The following is a 20,494-nucleotide window of genomic DNA, read 5'->3' as shown; positions in this document are numbered from 1 at the left end:
GTGGTGCTGAGGATCGAACCCAGTGCCTCCCATATGCTAGGCAAGCACTCTACCACTGAGCCACAACTCCCAGCCCTCTAGCCCAGTTTTTTGAGAGTAAATTGCAAATAGTTGTTCCTTCACATCTAAACACTTCAGTGTGCATTTTTGAAAAATGAGGATATTCTAATATATAACTACAGTACAATAATGAAATAATAGAATAGTAATACATTTACTATAGACCTTATTTAAAATTTGCCAACTGACTCACTGATGTCTTCTATAGCAAAAGGAAAACACTCATTTCTGTCCAGCATCCAATCCATCTGTTGAACTATGATTTAATAACCAGAAAGTTTGTCAGTCTTTGCTTTTTATGACCTTGACATCTTTGAAGAGTAAAGGTCAATTATTTTGTAGACTGTCTTTCAACTTGGGTTTGAGTGATGTTTCTTCATTACATCCAGGTTATACATTTTTGGCAGAAATCCACAAAAGTGATATTTTGTTCTGATTAGTGCATTTTACTAAGAGGCATGCAATATTTATCCCCTGATTGATAATACTGCAAAAGGACATTTTTGAGATAACTGGGTAAGACTGAAAATAGATAATACTAAGAAGTTATCATTAATTTTGTTAGGTATTATACTGGTATTGTGGTTATATTTTGTGGCAGTTTTTAAACAGTGTCATAAATCAATTAGTAACATATACATTGGATGGAAAAATAAAATTGATTATATTAATGTCCATTTTAGGGGACTTTTGACAACTCTAGACAGAAGGCAATAATGACAATATAATCAGTTTTTGCTCATTTTTTTTTTTTTAAACCTGGAATTGAACCCAGGGACACTCAACCACTGAGCTACATCCCCAGCCTTTTTTACTTTTTGAGAGAGGGACTTGCTAAGTTGCTGAGGCTGGCTTGAACTTGCAATCCTTCTGCCTCAGCCTCCCAAGTTGCTGGGTTTACAGGCATGTACCACTGTGCCCAGCTTGATTATTACAAAATGGTGTCCAATTTGTACATTATACAGATCTCTGATCTTTTTTCTTCTGTAGCTCTTCTTTTTGTCATTACATTTATGGTTTACAAATATAGCCGAGAAACCACACTGTCAAATTAGTGACTTATTGGATGAAGGAAGCCTGTGGGGAGGAGGCTGAAACAACTCGTTAAAATCAGGCTTATGAAAAATTTAAACATTTCTTTCTGGATTATTTATTATAGATAATTATTACTTTAATGAAATGGGATGATTTAAGATGATAGGTCACACAATATAACTTTATAGCCAAAATATATAAAGTCCTCATTTTATTTTTCAACTTAATTTTTTGAAAACAGCATTCACTACAAAAAATCATTTCATCAAGAATTAATATTTTGCTGGTGTTCAAATTTAAACTATTCTATAAGTTTCACAGAAGAAAAACATGAAACTGTTTCTGCAGCAGTTTCTTCTAGTTTTTCAAGCACTCTTGAAGCAGCAACTGGTTCAAAATGCTACTTTGTTTCAAAGCATCTAGTTTAGATGTATCTTCACTGATAATGGGAACATTTTCATTTTGTTCCTGAGCTGTCAGGTCACTTTCACTGTCAGACAGTGTACACAAGAGAGTGTCATTTTCATAGGTTGGAAAATAATACCTGTAAAACAACCACAGATATATTGAATAACCTAACTAATAAACTGTCTAGAAAATTTCTAAGTTGTTGAACATACACATACATTATTATAATTTTGCTAGATTCTCTTACTAACAATGTCATAAAATTTTGCAAAGGTTTTACCGGAGATGACTTTGACTATCTTTCCTTTTTTGGTCTAACATGAGCCTTGCAAAATCTAGTCTTGCTACCTACCATTCAAGCCTCTACTTGATATCTATTTGATAAGAAACATTATCTTGAAAGGCAGCCTACTTCATATCGGGTAGCTCTAGTTGTTAGATAATACCTCCTTCATATGAGAATGACATCCCTTTAATTTCTACTCAAAAGGCTCAGTTATTCCCTATATAACAAAGTTAAAAATAGTTACTTTATCAAACACAAATTCTTCAAATACCCTATGAAAATATTAGGTTTCTCCTTGTGTTCTGTTTCCCAATTTAATCATTACTGGTTCCTTCATATCTAATCTCTGTAAGAAGAATTAAAAGAATGGGATACCATTTCAATCAGAGTAGATATGGACTCTCACAAATCTGAGATTTTTCTTAAGGAGAAAGACTACAGTTTTTTGACTAGTGTTTTGGGGGGACCTGATTTAACATTCTCTGAGAATAGAGAAACCTGGGTAGCTAGAACCCCATAGCTGGTTTCCCCAGCTGAGGTTATCAAGAATGATGTGGGAGCTAGCCCAGAAAGATTAGACTGTTAAAAGATACTTGGGAGTCTCACAACAGCTCAATAGGTACATATCAGATGACCAACTGTTTAATTTTCAAAGTGCCATTATGTAACAAATATACAAAAGTCTAGCAGCATGCATATCCAAAGTTATTTTATTTCTAGGAATTTACCTAAATGAAATAATTAGAATAAGTGTACAAAAATGTAGGCATATATAAATATCCATTCTATCACTATTTACTATTTATCAAAACAAAAAGAAACAACTGAAATATCAAAAAACAATTAGAATATTAAAGCCATATAATGGAATATTTAGAAAGCATTAAAAATGATACAAAGAAAGATGTTTATAATATTCTGTTAGTGAAATATAATTTAAAAAGTCCATATCTACTTCTGTATCTATCTATAGCTATATAAATTGCCACACCATAAAGTATGAAATAGTTGCTGTTATTTCTAAGGGATTATTTTAAGATGAAGTTTTTGAGGAATGAAAATACTTGTTTTTACACTACATATATATTCCTTTTTTTTAAGTTTAAAGAAATTAATTAAAGAGATGGAATAAAGAAATCAGAGCATAGAAGTTTATACCTATTTTGGAATTACTTACTCTAGTTGATCCCATGTCTTTCTTTCAGGAAGTAGTGAAATATGTTTAGTTTCTTCCATGTGAGTCCTTAGGTCTGATTTGGATTTGAATTTCACATGGCAGCCATAACATCTACATTGGTGAACTTGTCTTCGAATGAAATTGACCAGTTTTACTTGCTGATAGAAATTTAATCCTGAAAATGACAGCATATAGAATCATTAGAAAACTGGTCAGACCCATATTGCACTGCTATAATTTCTTTTCAATTGAAGTTTAAATTAAATTTATATTTTACACTGTTATGTAAAAACATAAAACTTCTACATTGTTATGGGTTATCATGTGATGCTTAGCTACATGTTTAAACTGTAATGTTAGATCAGGATAAACATCTATTTCCTCAAACATCATTTATGGTGAAAACATTCAAAATCCTTTGTTATAATTTTTTAAAGGACACTTAATTAACCAATCTGAAGAGGCAGTGCAATTATAAAGCATACCAAATAATTCGAGCCAATACTTACTTACAGGGCTTATGTGCTCAGGACTATTCTAGTCACTTTCCATATATTAATATATTTTATCTTCACAAAACACCAGCAGGTAGTAGTATCATATATATATTACATATTATTAAACTTTCCAAGGTTTCATTGCTAGTAAGTGGCAGAACTAGGATGTGACACCTAGCTATTAGCTCTAGAGCTGATGTTTCTGACTACTAAACTAATTACATATACAATGTATATACATGTCTGTAAGTGCAACACAACCAAGAGTCTAGGCAAGTACAGAATAAGCTGAAATGTGAGAAGTGAGAACTTCACTGAGATCCATGAGGAAATCAGTACTATATAACTCAATGTCCCTAATTCTTCCATGTAATGATACTGAGAATGATTCAGTTGGATATATGTGTAATGAATAATGCTAGCTACACTGCCAAACACTGCAGTAGGTGGTTTAGATACATTATTCACTATAATGTTTTTCTGACCTGAGTTCCAAGGTTATATAGGCAGTAAGTGTTGGAACTGGAGTATGAACTCTAATAGGACTTCAAAAATCTGTGTTCTTTCTATTGGTCTTCTCCACTTTATGATAGAACGAACCATTAACTTATATTTCATTGAAAGCACTTATCCATATAGGAAAGTGAGTGAAATTTTATGTGAAGGAAAACAAACCATATTTGAATATTATAGTTCAAAACAGATGAGAATCACTACTTCAGAGAGCTCTGGTAGGACCATCTATACAGAGCATTTTGGCTGTGTGCTCTCCAATCACGGCTATAAAACACAGTCATCATGTACAGGTTGGCTTATTAAAAAATGCAGCATCATGGAAAATAACTTCCAAATCAAACTTACCAAGTTCTGACTTTATTTTGAGGAGATTAAATTCATGTGCATCCTAAAAAAAGTAATGAATACACTTGTAAGCATATGAATTATTTAACCTCTAAGGATGAAGATATAGATAGCTTATAGGATGGAGTACTCCAGAAACAGCTTGAGTTCATCATCTTCTCCTTTTGAAATTTTCTAATTCTAACTACTTCACCTCACATTCAACTTCTTTTTAAAGCACTGTCCACAGAAATCATATCAGTAAGTTAAAGTGTTTTAATTATTTGTAGCTTATAGCTATAGTTTTCATAATTTACTGTGTCTGAAATATGTAGTCTGGTAAAAGTGTGCAGGTAAGATGTGGTGGCTCTACTGCACAGGGAATCTAAAATTATGGATACAGGTACTTTGTTCCACAAGCGGATAGGTAATTTCACTCATTTCTGTTTATTATTTTATGCTGTCAAATACACAACTTAAATGTGGAAGTTTCTCTTTACTCCTAAATTCCTGTAAATCATACTTCCTTTTGATTTTCACAATGCAGAGGCTTGCTTTATTCTGTTTCCTTTCTGTAATTGTGCCAATGTTTTAATTTATAAGGTGATGAAGGACAGACATCATCTAACTGTGATGGCCATCACATGCATGATCATCAGGAATTTATGATACATTGTCACTGAAAGTGACCAAGCAGAGGTTGAAGCCCCCTATTTAGGATGGGATCCCTACACAGCAGAGGGTACTGCAGTTCCTTTCAACTGAAAGACACTAGGCTATTAGGAGTTAAATTTAAACAGAAAATTTATACACACATATTCTGCTTTCATAAGGGTGAAGACATTTCTAATACTACCCAGGTTCTTATTTTACTGAACTAAAAAAGTTTATGAATGAAGAGGAGAGCATGGTCCACTGTTGACAAAGGTAACTGAGAGCAAGAGATGGAGAGAATATCAGAATCACTCAGAAATATTTTTCTATTATAATCACCTTTCAGCCCTCAAGCTGTTATAAATTATTATGTTCTCCTTCCCTACCCTCAGAATATACTGAAGATCAGAGGTGTAGGGAGTATGTCTCTCTTAGGTATACTGGGATGAGTAAAATTTAGAACTATTAGCTTCAAGCTTTACTAAAATGTAAAAATGGCACCCAGAATGAAAAGCAGGCTGGGAATATACCTGAATTTCTTCTCTCCAAATCTTGATAACTGAAGGTTCTATAAGACCATACCCTGGACACTGTTAACCTACTACCTTCTCCTCCATTCTTCCAGGAATGTTAAATGACAACATACCTGTTCTTGATTTTCCAGTTAATAGTCCTTTCACGCTTTCTCCAGAAGCAATGAAAAGACTCTGAATCTCTACTGTTATAGTTGGGTACTGTTAATTTTTATCTTGTAAGCATCTCAAAGGTGGGATGGTATTAGTGGTCTGTGTAATCCCAGTACTAATAGTCACCCTGGTGTAGTCATATATACTAAGTAAACTGCCCTGCGCTCTGGTTCTCCTTGATAGACCTGTCCTGTCTCTTCTGTTTTGATTATTTGCTTAATACACTTTTACAAATAGAATAATGATTGAGAAAACAAAGTATAAGCAAACAAAGGTGCAATAATTATCAGCTTCCTGTCAGAATGAAACAAAATTAAAATATATAAAAGCATCTCACCTCCATGTGAACATATAATTTCTCAATTGTTTCTGCTTGATTTTCACAAAATAGACAGACAGCAGACACAGGATGTTCTTCCCAATCAGACCATTTACTGGGGTAAAAAGAAAGAATCAAACAAGAAGCATGGATAATCTTTTAAATAAGAGGGTGCATTACATGGTGACTTGGTATTATTTTCTCATCCCTAGAAAATGCTGCCAATCTCAACTCTGACATTTTGGTAAAGATTGTCACATCATATTATAACTTTCTGCTATAGCTTTTGAAATTCAAAGCAGCACCATGAAATTAATATAAATAGAAAACAGGTGCTGCTCCATTTTCTCATATTTGCCATTCTTCTGAGCAGCTATTTCAACACAGAATCAGTGCAATGTTTTCCTGAGACAGCTAGGTTTAATTTGTAAAGGAATCATATCAAGAGATGTGGTGCTTGCTCTCATTAACCACAAGCACTAAGCACATGTGCTGTGAGGCGCGCGCGATGTTGGGAGTGCTTCTGCATGACAAACAGTGTATTTTCAAAAACCAAAATATGTATTTTTCACAAGGGAAATACTGATCATTTTTAAATGGGCAAGTCTTAAAACTGGTTGTAAACAGAGAACTCAAAAAGTATACATGATCTCTTTTAGTACTTCCCTGATCTACATGCATGTATTTTTGAAATACTTCTTGTCAAGTGAATAAAAGTAAAAGTGCCAGTATGGAAGAATTGTGAAGACAAGGAACCATCGATTCAAATTCAAATGGGAGAGTTTCTCTTGGCAAGTTTAGAAATTATCATTGTTTTGACTTTGAAGATCAACCTAACCCAATTTCCATCAAAGCTTCCCAGTTAGAAAACAGTGAATACTTTCCCTAATCCTATGCATCCAGGTGGGAGTCACTAGCCCATCTGCTCAAGGTCATGACTTAATATTTATAACCTTTTATGTCATTAAAACTTCAGCATTCATCTATTAAACATTGTAATTAGTATGTCCTAATGGTAAAGAAATATTTTTATTATAGTCTGGAGGACTCGCTACCTAAATCTTTCTATATCAAGTAAATTTAGCAAATGGTACCTCTGCAACTTTGGACTTTTTCACTATTAAAATAATCTCAATCCAAAATCCCGGGAGAGAAAAAAGGTCAAATAGCTTTTGTGAAAAAGAGAATCACTAACAGTGAATCCTTTCAGGTTGAAAAGAATACTTCTTAAACTTGTAATTTCAAGCAAAGAGCTATGAATGTTTTAAGTTAGTAATCAATGGGATAAACACAGAAAAAGATCAACTTCAATTAGGTTATGTTCTATACTCCAAAGGTATACTCAATTAGGTTATACACTCTACTCCAATGAGAGTTCCAAGGTCCTAAGATTTCAGAATCTGGAGATCAACTGAATAAGCAAGGCATTTTGGAATAAATTTTTCTCTGAAATATATATAATTGTTGTGCTAATTTAGTTGGAATAACTGTCTTTCCTATTAGATTTTTCTGTAAGACTTATTTTGAATTCACATTCTTTCCATATTACATGAAAAAATGCATGGCTCAAAGAGGGGATTTTTTTCTTCTTCTTCTTTTTTTGTCCTTGGAATGACAGTTTTAGACCAAACCAAAGCATTATCTTCTTACTCTTGAAAAACAGTAATTAATTAGCAGCAACAAGTCTTACTCTTCCTGATGGTCTAGGAACTCCCCATCATCTTCCAACTGAACTTCTTCCCATGATTTTCCAAGTTCCTTTGTAGGAAGAATAGAGTAAAGAGATTGAGAAAAGGGGAAAGAAGACAAAAAATAGTCATAGAACTTAAACAAAACAAAACAAAACAAAAACAATCAAAACCCCCCAAAACTAAAAAAACCAAAAGCCAAACCAAACTCACTAAAATAGTTTTGAAACAATACAGGTAGGATATATTAAGATTTTTATTTCAGCGATAAGAATAGTTATATCCTAATAAGCTTTCAATGTTTCTCTTTTTGTAGAAGCAGAAGTATCCTTGCAATCAAGTTCTTTTCTTTTAAATTTAAATCAGTGTTTTCTCAACCCTGGGTATGTATTAGAATGTCTTGTGAATCTTTAAAAAAATCCACCATATCTCCTGACAGAGATCCTGAAACAACCTCCTAAATGGACTATTTCTACTCTAGGGCCCCTGTGGTCTATTTCCCAGCCAGCAGCCACAGTAGTCTTTCAAAGGATACTGCTCTATATGTACAAACCCTCTCACGGCGTCCCATCACTGAAGAAAATTCAGATCTGATGATGGCTTATGAGACCTCCATAGCCTCTTTGGCTCTCCATCCTTATTTCCCAATACCTTTTTTCTTCCTCAATATACTCCAGACCAGTCTTTTTGCTATGCCTTGGACACAGCATAGTTACACCACCCAGCTCTTTCATACTTGTTGCATCCTCTGCCTGAAATGCTGCTCTCCCATGTGCCTCCACTGGCTCAGTCACTCTGGACTACTCTGTCTAAAACAATACTCCTCTCGAAAGTTACTTTTTTTTCCCTTCTGTCATGTTTTATTGTTTTTATAAGCACTGATCACTACCTTAAATCATTGTCTGTATCTGTTTGTTTTCTTATTTGTTCACTTCCCCCACTAGACTGTCCAGGAGGATGTGGCCTTTGTTTATGCATACGTTTCCAGCGACTGGCATACAGTGGGTACTAGAAAGTATTTTGTGAGTTGGATTATAACTAAAAAAATCTAAAAAATTGAGGACAACTTAGAACTTACCTCAACAGTATTTTGTAAGATGACTAAAAGACGTCTATAAAGCACATAGTACTGGCCATGAGTAGGTGCTCAAGTACCCATTCAAATCCTTTTTATCCCTTACAGTTAGTAGAACAATTCTCCCTTGTGAAGGCTATGTCTGGCAAGCCTAGTCCCAATTCCAGCAAAACTTTAAGGATTGAAGAGCAGGAATGATTTCTTCTGAGCTATTCCCCTGTTTTTGTCCTGTCTTCTCTCTCCACCAACTTCAAACTATGCTAGGCAAAAGCAGATGGTGCACCATAGAGGAATGTAGAAGTATTAATGGACACCTTTAAGCAGGAACCTCTGGAGGGGGTCAATTCCAGCTTGACTTGCTATAAGCACAGATAACAGTATTCAATATCCTTCTTTTGGAAAAACACCACCCAAATTCACTTAGTTATGAATATTTATTTTTCTCAAATAAAAGTATTCATTAAGCTAAAAACAAAGAACTGTGAGTGCCATTATGATTTAGTGGGAGAAAGAAAAATCTATCATCCATCAACTTAACAAAAAGTTTTGAAGATATCATTACAGAGAGTAAATTTGGACTCTACAGTATATTTCCCAGAGTTATCATAAAGCATGTAAACATCAAGAATGGCTTCTACACTATTAACAGGATCTTTATTAGAACATTTGGCAATAAATTAATCTTTCTTGCCATATTTGGTCTCTCTGGATAAGGACTTTTGGTCATGCTTTTATTGCTGCAAGATATTATCAAGTATGAACCATCTGTGATATTATCATTCTAAATGATATAGGAAAAGGATGTTTATCAATAAATGTTTTGAGCCAAAAGGACAACAACAAAAATATATCTTTCACTGTCAAATTTCCAAACTGAAAAGCATAATTTTATAATTTCTGTGGTGTTCAGTACAACACGTAAATGTAAGAATTTACTTAGGTAATATAGTATCAAACATTTATCAAACTCGAGAGGAAAATAGAAATATATGTTCATTAGTATATTAGGAAATAAGCAATTACCATGTGACATAGCCCAGGCTTCCCTAAAGCACTCTACTTTGGTACTGTTAAATGTATGGTTTATTACAGGAACAAGACCCACAGAGAAAAAAAAATTACAAAAAATAAAGCACATAACTCCTTAATTAAGATGCTGTGCCTGCTAATGAATCATTTAGGAAAGCAAAGGATGCAAGAAAAACAAAGTTTGGAAGCCATATCAGTAAAGATGTTCAGAACACCCCCTCAAACCCCAGCATCAGATGGCTTATGAACAATGAGAGGGTGGAAGAAAACATAAAAAAAAAAAAAAGAAAAGATCCCAACCAGCACACTCCCCCCAATACATACACTTACATATGCTTGCACACATACACACACACACACACACACACATGCACACACACAAAAAAACCCAGTAACATTTAAAATGTGAACAAATTAGAGCGAACTATAACAAAACCATGAGAAACAGGTTAAGAGTCTACATTTATTATATGTGGCTTTGTATATTTTAAGAGTAAAATATTTTCAAATGATAAAAAAATGGCAAAAAATTAGTTCTCTTTAGGAAAACTGAGTACTTGATACATGAGCACCATGGGAATATGTAGCCAAAGGCCGAAAGATGGCAAGCAATTTGTTGCCCGCTGAGGCAGGAGTACATGACTAGTGAAACTTACTGGTACTTTGTCCCTTAACCATCCTATCTTATTGAACTCTTTTGTTTGTGAGAAAACAAACTGAGAACTTGAAGTAGACAATCCAGACTATGCAAAGAATTTTTAATGTATTTGCAAGCCTGTTATTATTCAGAAAATGGATATGAATTATTAAACATGGAAATAATCTCACCTAAGAAGAAAAAAGGAACCTGTCAATTTGGCTCTCCTCCCTTGATGACTGTTGGAGTGTCTCTTGCCAGGATATCCTGGACACTTTCATCCCTGCATACTGGAGATTCTATAGTGTTTGGGAGGGGAGGAACTTTATGGATAGATGACAATTATTGCATATAGGATATAAAACAGGTCGAATACTGACTATGTAGACACCATTGCAAGGTGTTCGAACACACAAGTTTACATGTCTGTCTCCCATGCCAACCTCTGAACTCTTTGAGAGCAGTGATCAAATTAGTCACCCTGTCTGCAATGTTTTACTTTCTGTTCTAGCAGCTGTGTCCTGGAAGACACTTAAATGTATGTAGAACATATGAAGCCAATGAAGTGGATGTCCAGGCACTGACTACCAATACAACAATCCTTCTGTTTTTTGTGCACAATCATGTCAGCCTTTTCCCTTAGAGGAATAAACAATAAATGTCTCATTTACTAAAACTTTTTAGTATTAGCATTATTATTATTCATTGCTTAGGTAAAATTTTATATTACTTTATATCAATGACCTACTTTTCTTTTTTCATGTTAAATGGAGTTTAAAAGAAAACAGAGAAACTGTTGGCCCTCTTTTTTTTCTCTAATTACACATTACTACTATTGGGAACACATTACTACTATTTATATTCACATTCCATGTATTATAATACTTTCTTTTACAACAATATTCTTTAAAATATTCCTAGAAAGTTATTAAGATTGATGCCTCTTGTAAACATTCCTCTAGTTCAGGCATTACATATCTTTAGAGACTTTACAGGCTTCTTCAATCTTTTTCAAAGTTGTTTATAGAATTTTAATAATACTAAGGCATCACAACAAATTTAAGTTCCTCCCCCAAATCTCTTAGTTATTGGCTATCTACACCATTAGAAAGGTTTCCAGTGCTACTTAGGCTATAGGTTTATATGTGAGAGACTTAATGCACAGATTAAAGTTAGCTTACTTTGATGTTGGTCACTTTTTAGTTTGTTACAAAAGAGGCAAGGGAGGGTTAAAAATATCGTTATGAAATCAACACCACTACTTGACCAAAAAACTTAAACCAGAAGCACAAGTTGTATTTTCTCAATGAGAAAAATGAAGAAAACTGATGCAGAAGATAAATACTTTTCATTGTTATATGAACTTGGAAAATTACTTATCTTCTGTGCTCCAGTCTCCCATTCTATAATATAGGTTTAATAATAATACCTGTGTTGTACTGGGGTTGTGGTTAAGTGGCACAGTGCTTGCCTAGCATGTGTGAGGCACTGGGTTTGGTCCTTGGTACCACACAAAAATAAAAACAAATAAAATAAAGGTATTGTGTCCATCTACAACTAAAAAAGAAAAATACCTGTGTCATAGGGATGTGATTAGGATTAAATGATTTAATATAAATATCTAAGTTTAATATAAATACCTAGGATGGTGCCAGGCCCATAATAAGTATTCTAATAGTTACTGGATTAAAAAAATGACTTGTGTCAATAATACCCTAAAGCTGTGATTTAATTTTCATTTTATATTCATTAAACTTTATGTTCTCTTTAGCCATCATTTGCCACAGTAAATATGGATACTATGTGGCCATACAATCTAGCATGCTCACTTAGATATAGCTGGCACTCCTATTAATTATTTCAGTTTTGACAGTTATATTATTCGATGCCCTGGGAATGAAATATACTTTTCAAAAAGTGCCAGTAGAATATTATTGTGCAGATACTTTGTATCCTTTAAAAGGTAAATACCTCCAGCTATACAATATTCTACTAATTCTAAGCTTTTGAATATTAGCTTAAAACAGTCCCATAAGGAAGAACTACTAACTTACTATCACAATTTGCTGCAGTAGTTGAATACTTCTTAGAAATAAGACTGAAGTCCACTCCCTATTGGATTAAGCTAGGCCCTGAAGCAGCACTTGCTCTAGGAAGTACAACTGAATGATTTCAAGAGAACTCAAAGGGTGCCTTTGCCTTTAGCTGGTTGTAAAACATTTGAAGCAAACCATGGAAACCTCCCAGAGTCAATCTTCAAACACATGCTAAACTTGCTTCTCATGAGGAATTTCAGTTTAACATTATATGGATGTCAGAACAAACAAAAATTCCACCCTAAGAGTAGAGATTTCCAACATAATTCAGGATATGCTTCTTTCTATCCAATAGATAAAAGGGCTGATTATATTCAATTAGCCTTCTGTGGCCAATGAGTTTACATTTTAATTCATTCATATTGAGAGGAAAAAAACCAAACCAAACCCAATTTTTATTGCTTAAGAAATTATCAGTTAAAAACAAAACTCCCCATCTTTCTTTCAGTCCCTCTAGAGAATTACTTAACTCCTGTCTTTGTATGAATAGTTTCCTTCCTTTGCTATATAGAATTAAAAAGTTGGGGAATGGAGGGTAGGACCAGTAGCACTCCCTAGTCATTGTGTCAATCCAGAACCCCTTCCCATATTTTTAAGTACCCAATGTGGCATAAGCTTCCAACTGAATACCTCTTTTTACCCAAAGAGACTGTAATCTATAGAAGCCAGCAAATGCTATCAAAGTTTCTGGGCAAGGAGAGCTTTCAATGCTTTTAAAATCCTCAGAGAGGTAACCTGGTTAGTTCACCCTGCCAGGCAAACAAATAAAAGTTGCCTTGCATAGTCAAATGCATTGGTTTCCCTAAAAATGACTCTGGAAATAAACTGGGCCAGGCCCTGTGTTCAATCCCCAGTACTGCAAAAAAAAAAAAAAGCTGGTTCAGCTGGTTGCAGTGGTGCATACCTGTAATCCCAGTGACTTGGAAGGCTGAGGCAGAAGGATCACAAGTTTGAGGGCAACCTCAGCAATTTAGCGAAACCTTATCTCAAAAACAAAAAACAAAAAAAGAAAAAGTAGTGGCAGGAATGAAGTTTAGTGGTACAGTACCCTTGGGTTCCATTTCCAGTATCATAAAACAAACAAACAAAACAAAACAAAATAAAAAACCACCCCCAAACAACAACACAAGTCAAAACGGGTACAGAGAACAATGATGATACAATATGTTTTGAGAGAAATGGGAGAGTCTTTTAGTGGGGAGGAAGGGAAAGAGTAAAGAAATTGCTTTTAAATAATCATCTTGCATAGCACCAGTGCTCAACAAATGTTTTTGGAAGACAATACAGTAGTCTCTGGCCTCAAGTTAACAGATAAGGTGATAAGTAGAGGATGGTATGTGGACATCCAAATGATACATTTTTTTCTTTTTTGGTCACAATCACTGTGAATTCTAGAACATGACATTTTTACTATATAAATACTTGCCAGATCAAATACAAATCAAATCAAATCATGCTTTGTAAACCACTGCTAACTGCTGCTTGAAGGTGTTCCTCAATTATATTTTAACCCTTGTGCTAATTTCTTATTCAAACATTAGTTGGCCTTTAGGAAGATTTTGTTTGTAGAACTGCAATTAAATTTTAAATTATGAAAAGAAAGCTTACCAAGTAATTGATGACATAAAATCTGTCATATTCTCTGTTCTTAGGATTGATTCTGCGATGCTGCTTTTTTCTCATGTGATCTCTAAGTGTATTTTTGTCCCTAAAGTTCTTCTCACAATATAAGCACTGCAAACTAAAAGAAATACACAAACATTGTTAAGATTAAACAAATTTCTTGGATAGTAACTATAGGAGACCTTTACTGAGGTTGTATTTATTCATTTTAGGTCATACAAAATATTCAAACTACCCTTGCTGGAATTATCTTGTTGCTTTAGTAATCAAACTACTTATTCTAAAATGAAAATGTACGTATACTCTTTAAATAATTATAATAGCAACTAGCACTGACTGTCTCTATTGCATATGATAATTAACACATGGTAGGTATATCCTGTAAATTAATTTGCAGGTTTGCCAGTCCCTAGTACCTGTGGAAGTTTTAAAATATTTGTCCTCTCTGTTGTTATTTTCTGATTTCTAAACTGAATATTTACATTTTAGATTTTTTATAATTTCATATATATTTATTGAGCACTTATTAGGTGTTATGAACTGTTATGTATACATATATATGAATAAAATACACAGTAGCTGTTTTTTATTATATCATTCTCATATGCCTTCTGCTTGAAAATCTCCATTAATAGGGAATTAATTCATCACTTAATAAAGCAGTAATTACCAGTATTGAGCAGATTACTAACAAAAATGTTTTTTTCTTACCAAGTCTGACAGCTGAAACTGCCTGCAATTTTTATCTATCAGTCATCAGAACCACAGAGTAAATCTAATCTCTTTTACATGAATTCTCAGTGATTGTAATCTTCCAATGTTTTAGTTCTGAATTTAAAAAATTTCTATTAAACATCCTTTTGCTTATTATACCACAGAAATAAGCATATTCTTTTAGAGCAAATAACTTAGGGGCAATAAGGTGATTACTGATATTCATTATTGCTAATCTTATTAGAATGCACATCATGTCTTTAAAACTGAATGGTGAAATGATTCATCTTAACATAATTGAATAATATAACAGAATTCAAATTAAGAACTTTGTTTGTTTTTTTTTTTTTTAAAAAATCACACATCTGTATCTACTTCATTTATAATATGTTACTGCTCTTAATGTAGTGGGTTGAGATTCCAGGCAAGTGAGCATTATATTTTCTTCAAAAACTAGGTCCTGGGGGGAAAAAAAAATCTTTGGGCCCTTTCCTAGAAAAAAGTAGAAACGTTTTTGAAAGCCATTTTGATGATTCAGAAAATTTCTTGCATTATTTTAATAGGTTAAGCTTTAAATATTCAAGGTTGCTAGAATATAACCTTGGGACAATGAAGTATTATATATAAATTTGAATAAAAAATAAACGGTGAAAGAATACATATACTTGGCTATATGACACATAAAACTGAATTAACTAATACCTTGAAAATATATTTCTTTATTAAATATGTAAAAAAGTTACAATGAAAAGTAAAGGAATTAAAATTTCAAATTGAGAATAGTGACTTCTGGGGAGATAAAAAGAGGGAAAGGCAAACAGGGAAACAAAGGAATAAATAATGTTCTATTTCTTAGACTACATGATGAGTACATTCTTCATACTCTACATGATATATCTTATATGGTATGTACACTGTTTGGCATAAGTGACATATTTTAATTGAAAAAATTTAAAAACACTAAAGTCAGTATATTCTACATAAGATAGGATGGTTGTACAAAATGCAAATTCTTCCAGCACAGGAGATTTCCATTTCTTCAATTACTTTTATCAAATTAATTTAAAAAATTCACAGAGTCCATTATTAAAATATGTCTAGGCCATGTTTCATAAAATAGTACTTACTTGTCAAGCTTCTTCTGTAACATACAAAGAAATTCACTGCAGTTTACAATGTTGTCTGGCAATCCAATATTGAAAGCATGCTCTCTGGCCATGTGGTTCAAAAGAACAGATCTATGAAGAATTTGTATTATTTACAAATCATCTAGGAACAATTAGGCTAGAAATAGCAATCATGTAACAATAATTAAGAGGACTAAACAAGCACTAAACACTGGCATAAACATTTCAGCTATTGAAGAGTAATATGTTATAAGGTACGTAAATACAAACATAATCACATCAGTACTGGAAGGCTAAAATTAACTGACACTGGAAGGGTTATCCTCACAGCAATAACAGGTTTCTGTCCTTTAACCTATTAAATAAATTGTGCTTCCTCTACTTTTGCAATTGATAGCGAGTATGATGGTTAATTTTAGATATCAACTTTACTAGATTAAGAGATACTAGAGAACTGGTGAAGTATTTTTGGACACGTCTGTGAGGGTGTCCAGAGGAAACTGGCATGAATCTAAGTGGACTAAGTTGGGGAAGATGTGCCTTCAATTTAGGTGGGCACCATCTGGTTAGTGTGGATAAAAGAAAAAACAGAGAAAAGGTGATTTGGTCTCTCTTCTGAGGCTAGGGAACTATCTTCCTCCCAACCTTGGATACCAGAATTCCAGGCTCTCTGGCTTTGGGACTCCAAGACTTTACTCTGGTGGCCCCAGGGTTGAGCCTTCAGTCTCAGACTGAGAATTACACCATCAGTTTTCCTGGTTCTTAGCCCTTCAGACTGCGCCATGATCCTGGCACCTGAGGGTCTCCAACTCTTAAGACACCCTGTCATGGGACTTCTCAGCCTCTATGATTGCATACATCAATTTCTCTAATAAATCTCTTGTTTTACCATCCCCACAAATATCCTATTGGTTCTTTCTGTCTGGAGAACTCTAACTAATACAATGAGGGAGAGATGAAACAACTGCCTAACAGTAAGATAACCTGTGATCATAGACATTTATCTAATTTGAACCCACAGTTAACAGGTCTAATTACTTTCAAGGGTTATGATGAACTGGAAACACAATGACCAGCCTATTGATTAGTCTATGCAGAAAAGGAAAATTTTATTTTTTTTCTAAATTTAATTTTAACTGACATATAAAAACATAAATGTACATATTTATGGGCTACCATATGAAATTTTGATAAATACATTAATGTAATGTTTAAATCAGGTTAAACATTTCTGTCTCCTTGAACATTTATCATTTATTTATGGTGAAAATATTCACACTCTTTATCTTCTAGCTTTCTGAAATACAAAGTGCATTATCATTTTATCTAGTCACTCTATTGTGCAATAGCACAGAGCAACTTCTTACTCCTGTTTTATCTATAACTTTATGCCCACTGATCAACCTCTCCCCATCCTTCCTTACCCCATGTTCTCCCCAGATTCTGGTAATCACCATTCTATTCTCAACTTCTATGAGATCAACTTTGTTTATATTCCACCTAACAATGAAATCATGTGGTACTTGTCTTTCTGTGACATATCCTCAAGTTCTATCCATGTTCACAAAAATGAAGGATTTCATAGTTTTATATGGCTGAATAGTTTTCCACGGTGTATATATGTGAAATTTTAATTTATGTAACTTCTACAATAGCAAATAAGCAAATGTGTAGAATACATCCCTCAAGGACGTTATTACAACTTTACTTCATAAAATAAAGGTGAAAGTTTTGTGGAACTTATCAGTATACAACCCACATAAATATTATATGCATATTGGCATATTACATTTTATTTTATGTAGCTTATTTAGATATTTTCCTTGCCCCCACCAATTTTTGGGGGGGCGGGGACAAGGATTGAACTCAGGGGCATTTAAATTATATCCCTAGCCCTTATTTTTTATTTTGAGGCAGGTTCTCATTAAGTTGCTTAGGGTCTCAGTAAATTGCTGACACTGGCCTTGAATTTGTAATCCCCTTGCCTCAGCCTCCTGAGTTGCTAAAATTACATGTGTACCAACTGCACCCAGCCCAAATTGCTTAGTTTCTTTTTTCCCTTGAGGAAGTAAAATAAAGCAAACATTTCCAAAAATGCCTGTTGGCCTTTTCTTTTTACTATGTGGAGATATGTTTATTAATCTGTGGTTAACATGCTCAATGTGTAACTGCTTAACTATTGCTGACAACTATGACTAAAAGTACTTGTTGGGGTAGTTCAGAGAGTCTTTTGTGCCTACAAGGGTTCTTCTTGGCCAGCCTAGCTAAAGGCAGATCCTCCCAGAGGTACAGAGATGTTCTCCATGATTCTAGGCTCTGCTACTTCCCCACAGTGAATGTGCCCATGGGAGCCTAACTTGGCTCCAAAGATTTTTTGTTTTTGAACCTGCTAACCAGGCAATCAGATCTTAAAAGGCAGGGAAGAGGATAAATAGGCAGTTGTCTCAAAGCAAGCAGGTTTGTTGGGAGGTTTCTCCTGCCCATGTGCTCAACTGCTACCATCCCTGTTGCTTTCTGGATTGAGGTAAGTTCTGTGAAAGGACAAAACAGAGGGAGGCCTGCCCAAAGAAGAGTTTTGGTGGAGTTACCAGTCTGTGCTTGGCCCCAGGCTGTAATCTGATATTCTTTGGTATCTTCTGGCTTTAGGGAGCAGTGGCCCAAACTTAGCCATAACTTCCTTTGGGTTCTAAGACTGATGTCCAGGCAGTAAAGGGCGGCCAGGTATAGTTAGAATGGTAGCAGGCTCAAGAAGGTATTGTCCTCTCTAGTAACTCCTAATTGTGTGAGCCAGTTCCTATAATAATATCCTCTTATATAATTCTATGTCTCAGAGAACCCTGACTAATGTAACCATCTAAGTGGTATGCTAGCTAAGTCAATTCTGGGTTAATTCACCCTATTCCTGTGAGTTGAGAAGGTGGGAAGAAGTCACTACCATCTGCATTCACTCTACTAACCTTAGCAGCTGGTTGGTGAAGGCAGGAAAATCTTTGGGGCTTTGGAGCAAAGATGGCACCTTACTTGATCTGCTTCATCTTAGATTTTGAAATTCTTTAATTTATGATCAGTCAAGATGATCTCCTAAATTGTTGACTTCATTTTTTAAATTTAAATTAATTTCCAGCTAACTAAGGTTTAATTTCTGAAAAATTAACTACATGACAATTTAAAATAGTATTTGAACTCTTTACCTTCTTTATAAACTTAACTTTATCATTAATCATACAATTTGTCTTCAAATTACAAGTTTCACAGAAACTTAGTTTTCATAATTTTTTTCACATTTACATCTTTTTTCACATTCATATTAGTTCTTAAAGGCATTTAATAATTATTAATATGTAATTAATACATTTTGGGTTGAATTGAAATTAATTAACTAATACAATTATTAATATGTAATTAATACATTTTGGGTTGAATTGAAATTAATTAACTAATACAATTATTAATATGTAATTAATACATTTTGGGTTGAATTGAAATTTTACTTACAGTATTACTTCATGAACTAGACTTCTTCCTTCTACACTTTAGAAATAAAAATTTCCCTACACAATTCTCTCCAATCTCATTTTTCCCCCTACTAGATTAATATTAGCTGTTATCAGTCTTCTCTAAACTTTTTAAAAAGGTATTTATTTATTTTTTAATTGTAGTTGGACACAATACTTTTATTTATTTATTTTTATTTGGTGCTGAGGATGGAACCCAGGGCCTCACACGTGCTAGGCAAGTGCTCTACTGCTGAGCCACAACCCCAGTTCTCTTCTTTAAACTTAAAACGGTATTTTGGGCAAATTGGATTAAGTTAAAGGAATAGCTTTGAGAAGAACTTTCATAAGGATGTCTGAAAATCTGTTCCTCCATAAAAGCAATTAGGACATGGGCAAAAATTGTCAAAAATCAACTTTGTTTTTAGAACTCTGGAAATTCACCAGAGGCTTACAAAAATCTAATGAGCAGTTATTGAAGAAAATGGCAATGGGTTGGGGTTGTGACTCAGTGGTAGAGTGCTTGCCTAGCATGTGGGAGGCACTGGGTTTGATTCTCATCATTGTATTTAATATATGAATAAAATAAAGGTCCATCAACAACTAATAATATATATCATTTTTTAAAAATAGTAAGAATGATGAGCTTTGTGGTGCTCTATTTCATTCTTATCTTAAGCTACATCACAGCTTTGAAACCCAGCAGCCTCACAGGCACTGGAGGCCAAAGGAGGAGTGGGACATTTCTAAAGAATCATTACTATTTGTCTGTCAGGTACTGAGAAAAGTCCCATTCACAGGGTTTTTCTTTATATGACCTAAGTCTACTCAGGCTATTTGCCAAAAAAAACCCAAAAAACAAACAAAAAAAATCAGTGACAACTTTTTTAACATTACAGCTGCCTGAGGAAAATATTGATTGGGGCAAATAATAGCCTAGCCAAAACACCTATAAAGAACTGGGGAATGAGATGCCTATAGAAAAATCTGAAAAGTTCTGGCATATTCCTGGGGATCTAGAAGGCCACATCCATGTGCAAGCTCAGGAA

The 20,494-nt window shown here is 34.0% G+C and overlaps 1 protein-coding gene across 1 annotated transcript in view; it reads right to left on the bottom strand.

Annotated features, from left to right (window-relative positions):
- Positions 1-1,293: 1,293 nt before the first annotated feature.
- The window catches only part of Znf277 (zinc finger protein 277), a 129,962-nt gene continuing 110,761 nt past the window's right edge, over positions 1,294-20,494 (bottom strand). The window contains exons 6-12 of the mRNA XM_027932711.2: positions 15,952-16,062; positions 14,096-14,228; positions 7,653-7,720; positions 5,981-6,077; positions 4,325-4,367; positions 2,967-3,141; positions 1,294-1,639 (exon numbers count right to left, since the gene is read on the bottom strand). Coding sequence (XP_027788512.1) covers positions 1,453-1,639; positions 2,967-3,141; positions 4,325-4,367; positions 5,981-6,077; positions 7,653-7,720; positions 14,096-14,228; positions 15,952-16,062 — 814 coding nt within the window. The 3' untranslated portion in view covers positions 1,294-1,452. The remainder of the gene's footprint in view (positions 1,640-2,966; positions 3,142-4,324; positions 4,368-5,980; positions 6,078-7,652; positions 7,721-14,095; positions 14,229-15,951; positions 16,063-20,494) is intronic.

The sequence above is a fragment of the Marmota flaviventris genome, chromosome 1 (assembly GCF_047511675.1).
Source record: "Marmota flaviventris isolate mMarFla1 chromosome 1, mMarFla1.hap1, whole genome shotgun sequence".
Taxonomy (NCBI): domain Eukaryota; kingdom Metazoa; phylum Chordata; class Mammalia; order Rodentia; family Sciuridae; genus Marmota; species Marmota flaviventris.
The sequence above is the reverse complement of the archived record's forward strand: the minus strand, read 5'-3'. Positions and strand labels throughout refer to the sequence as shown.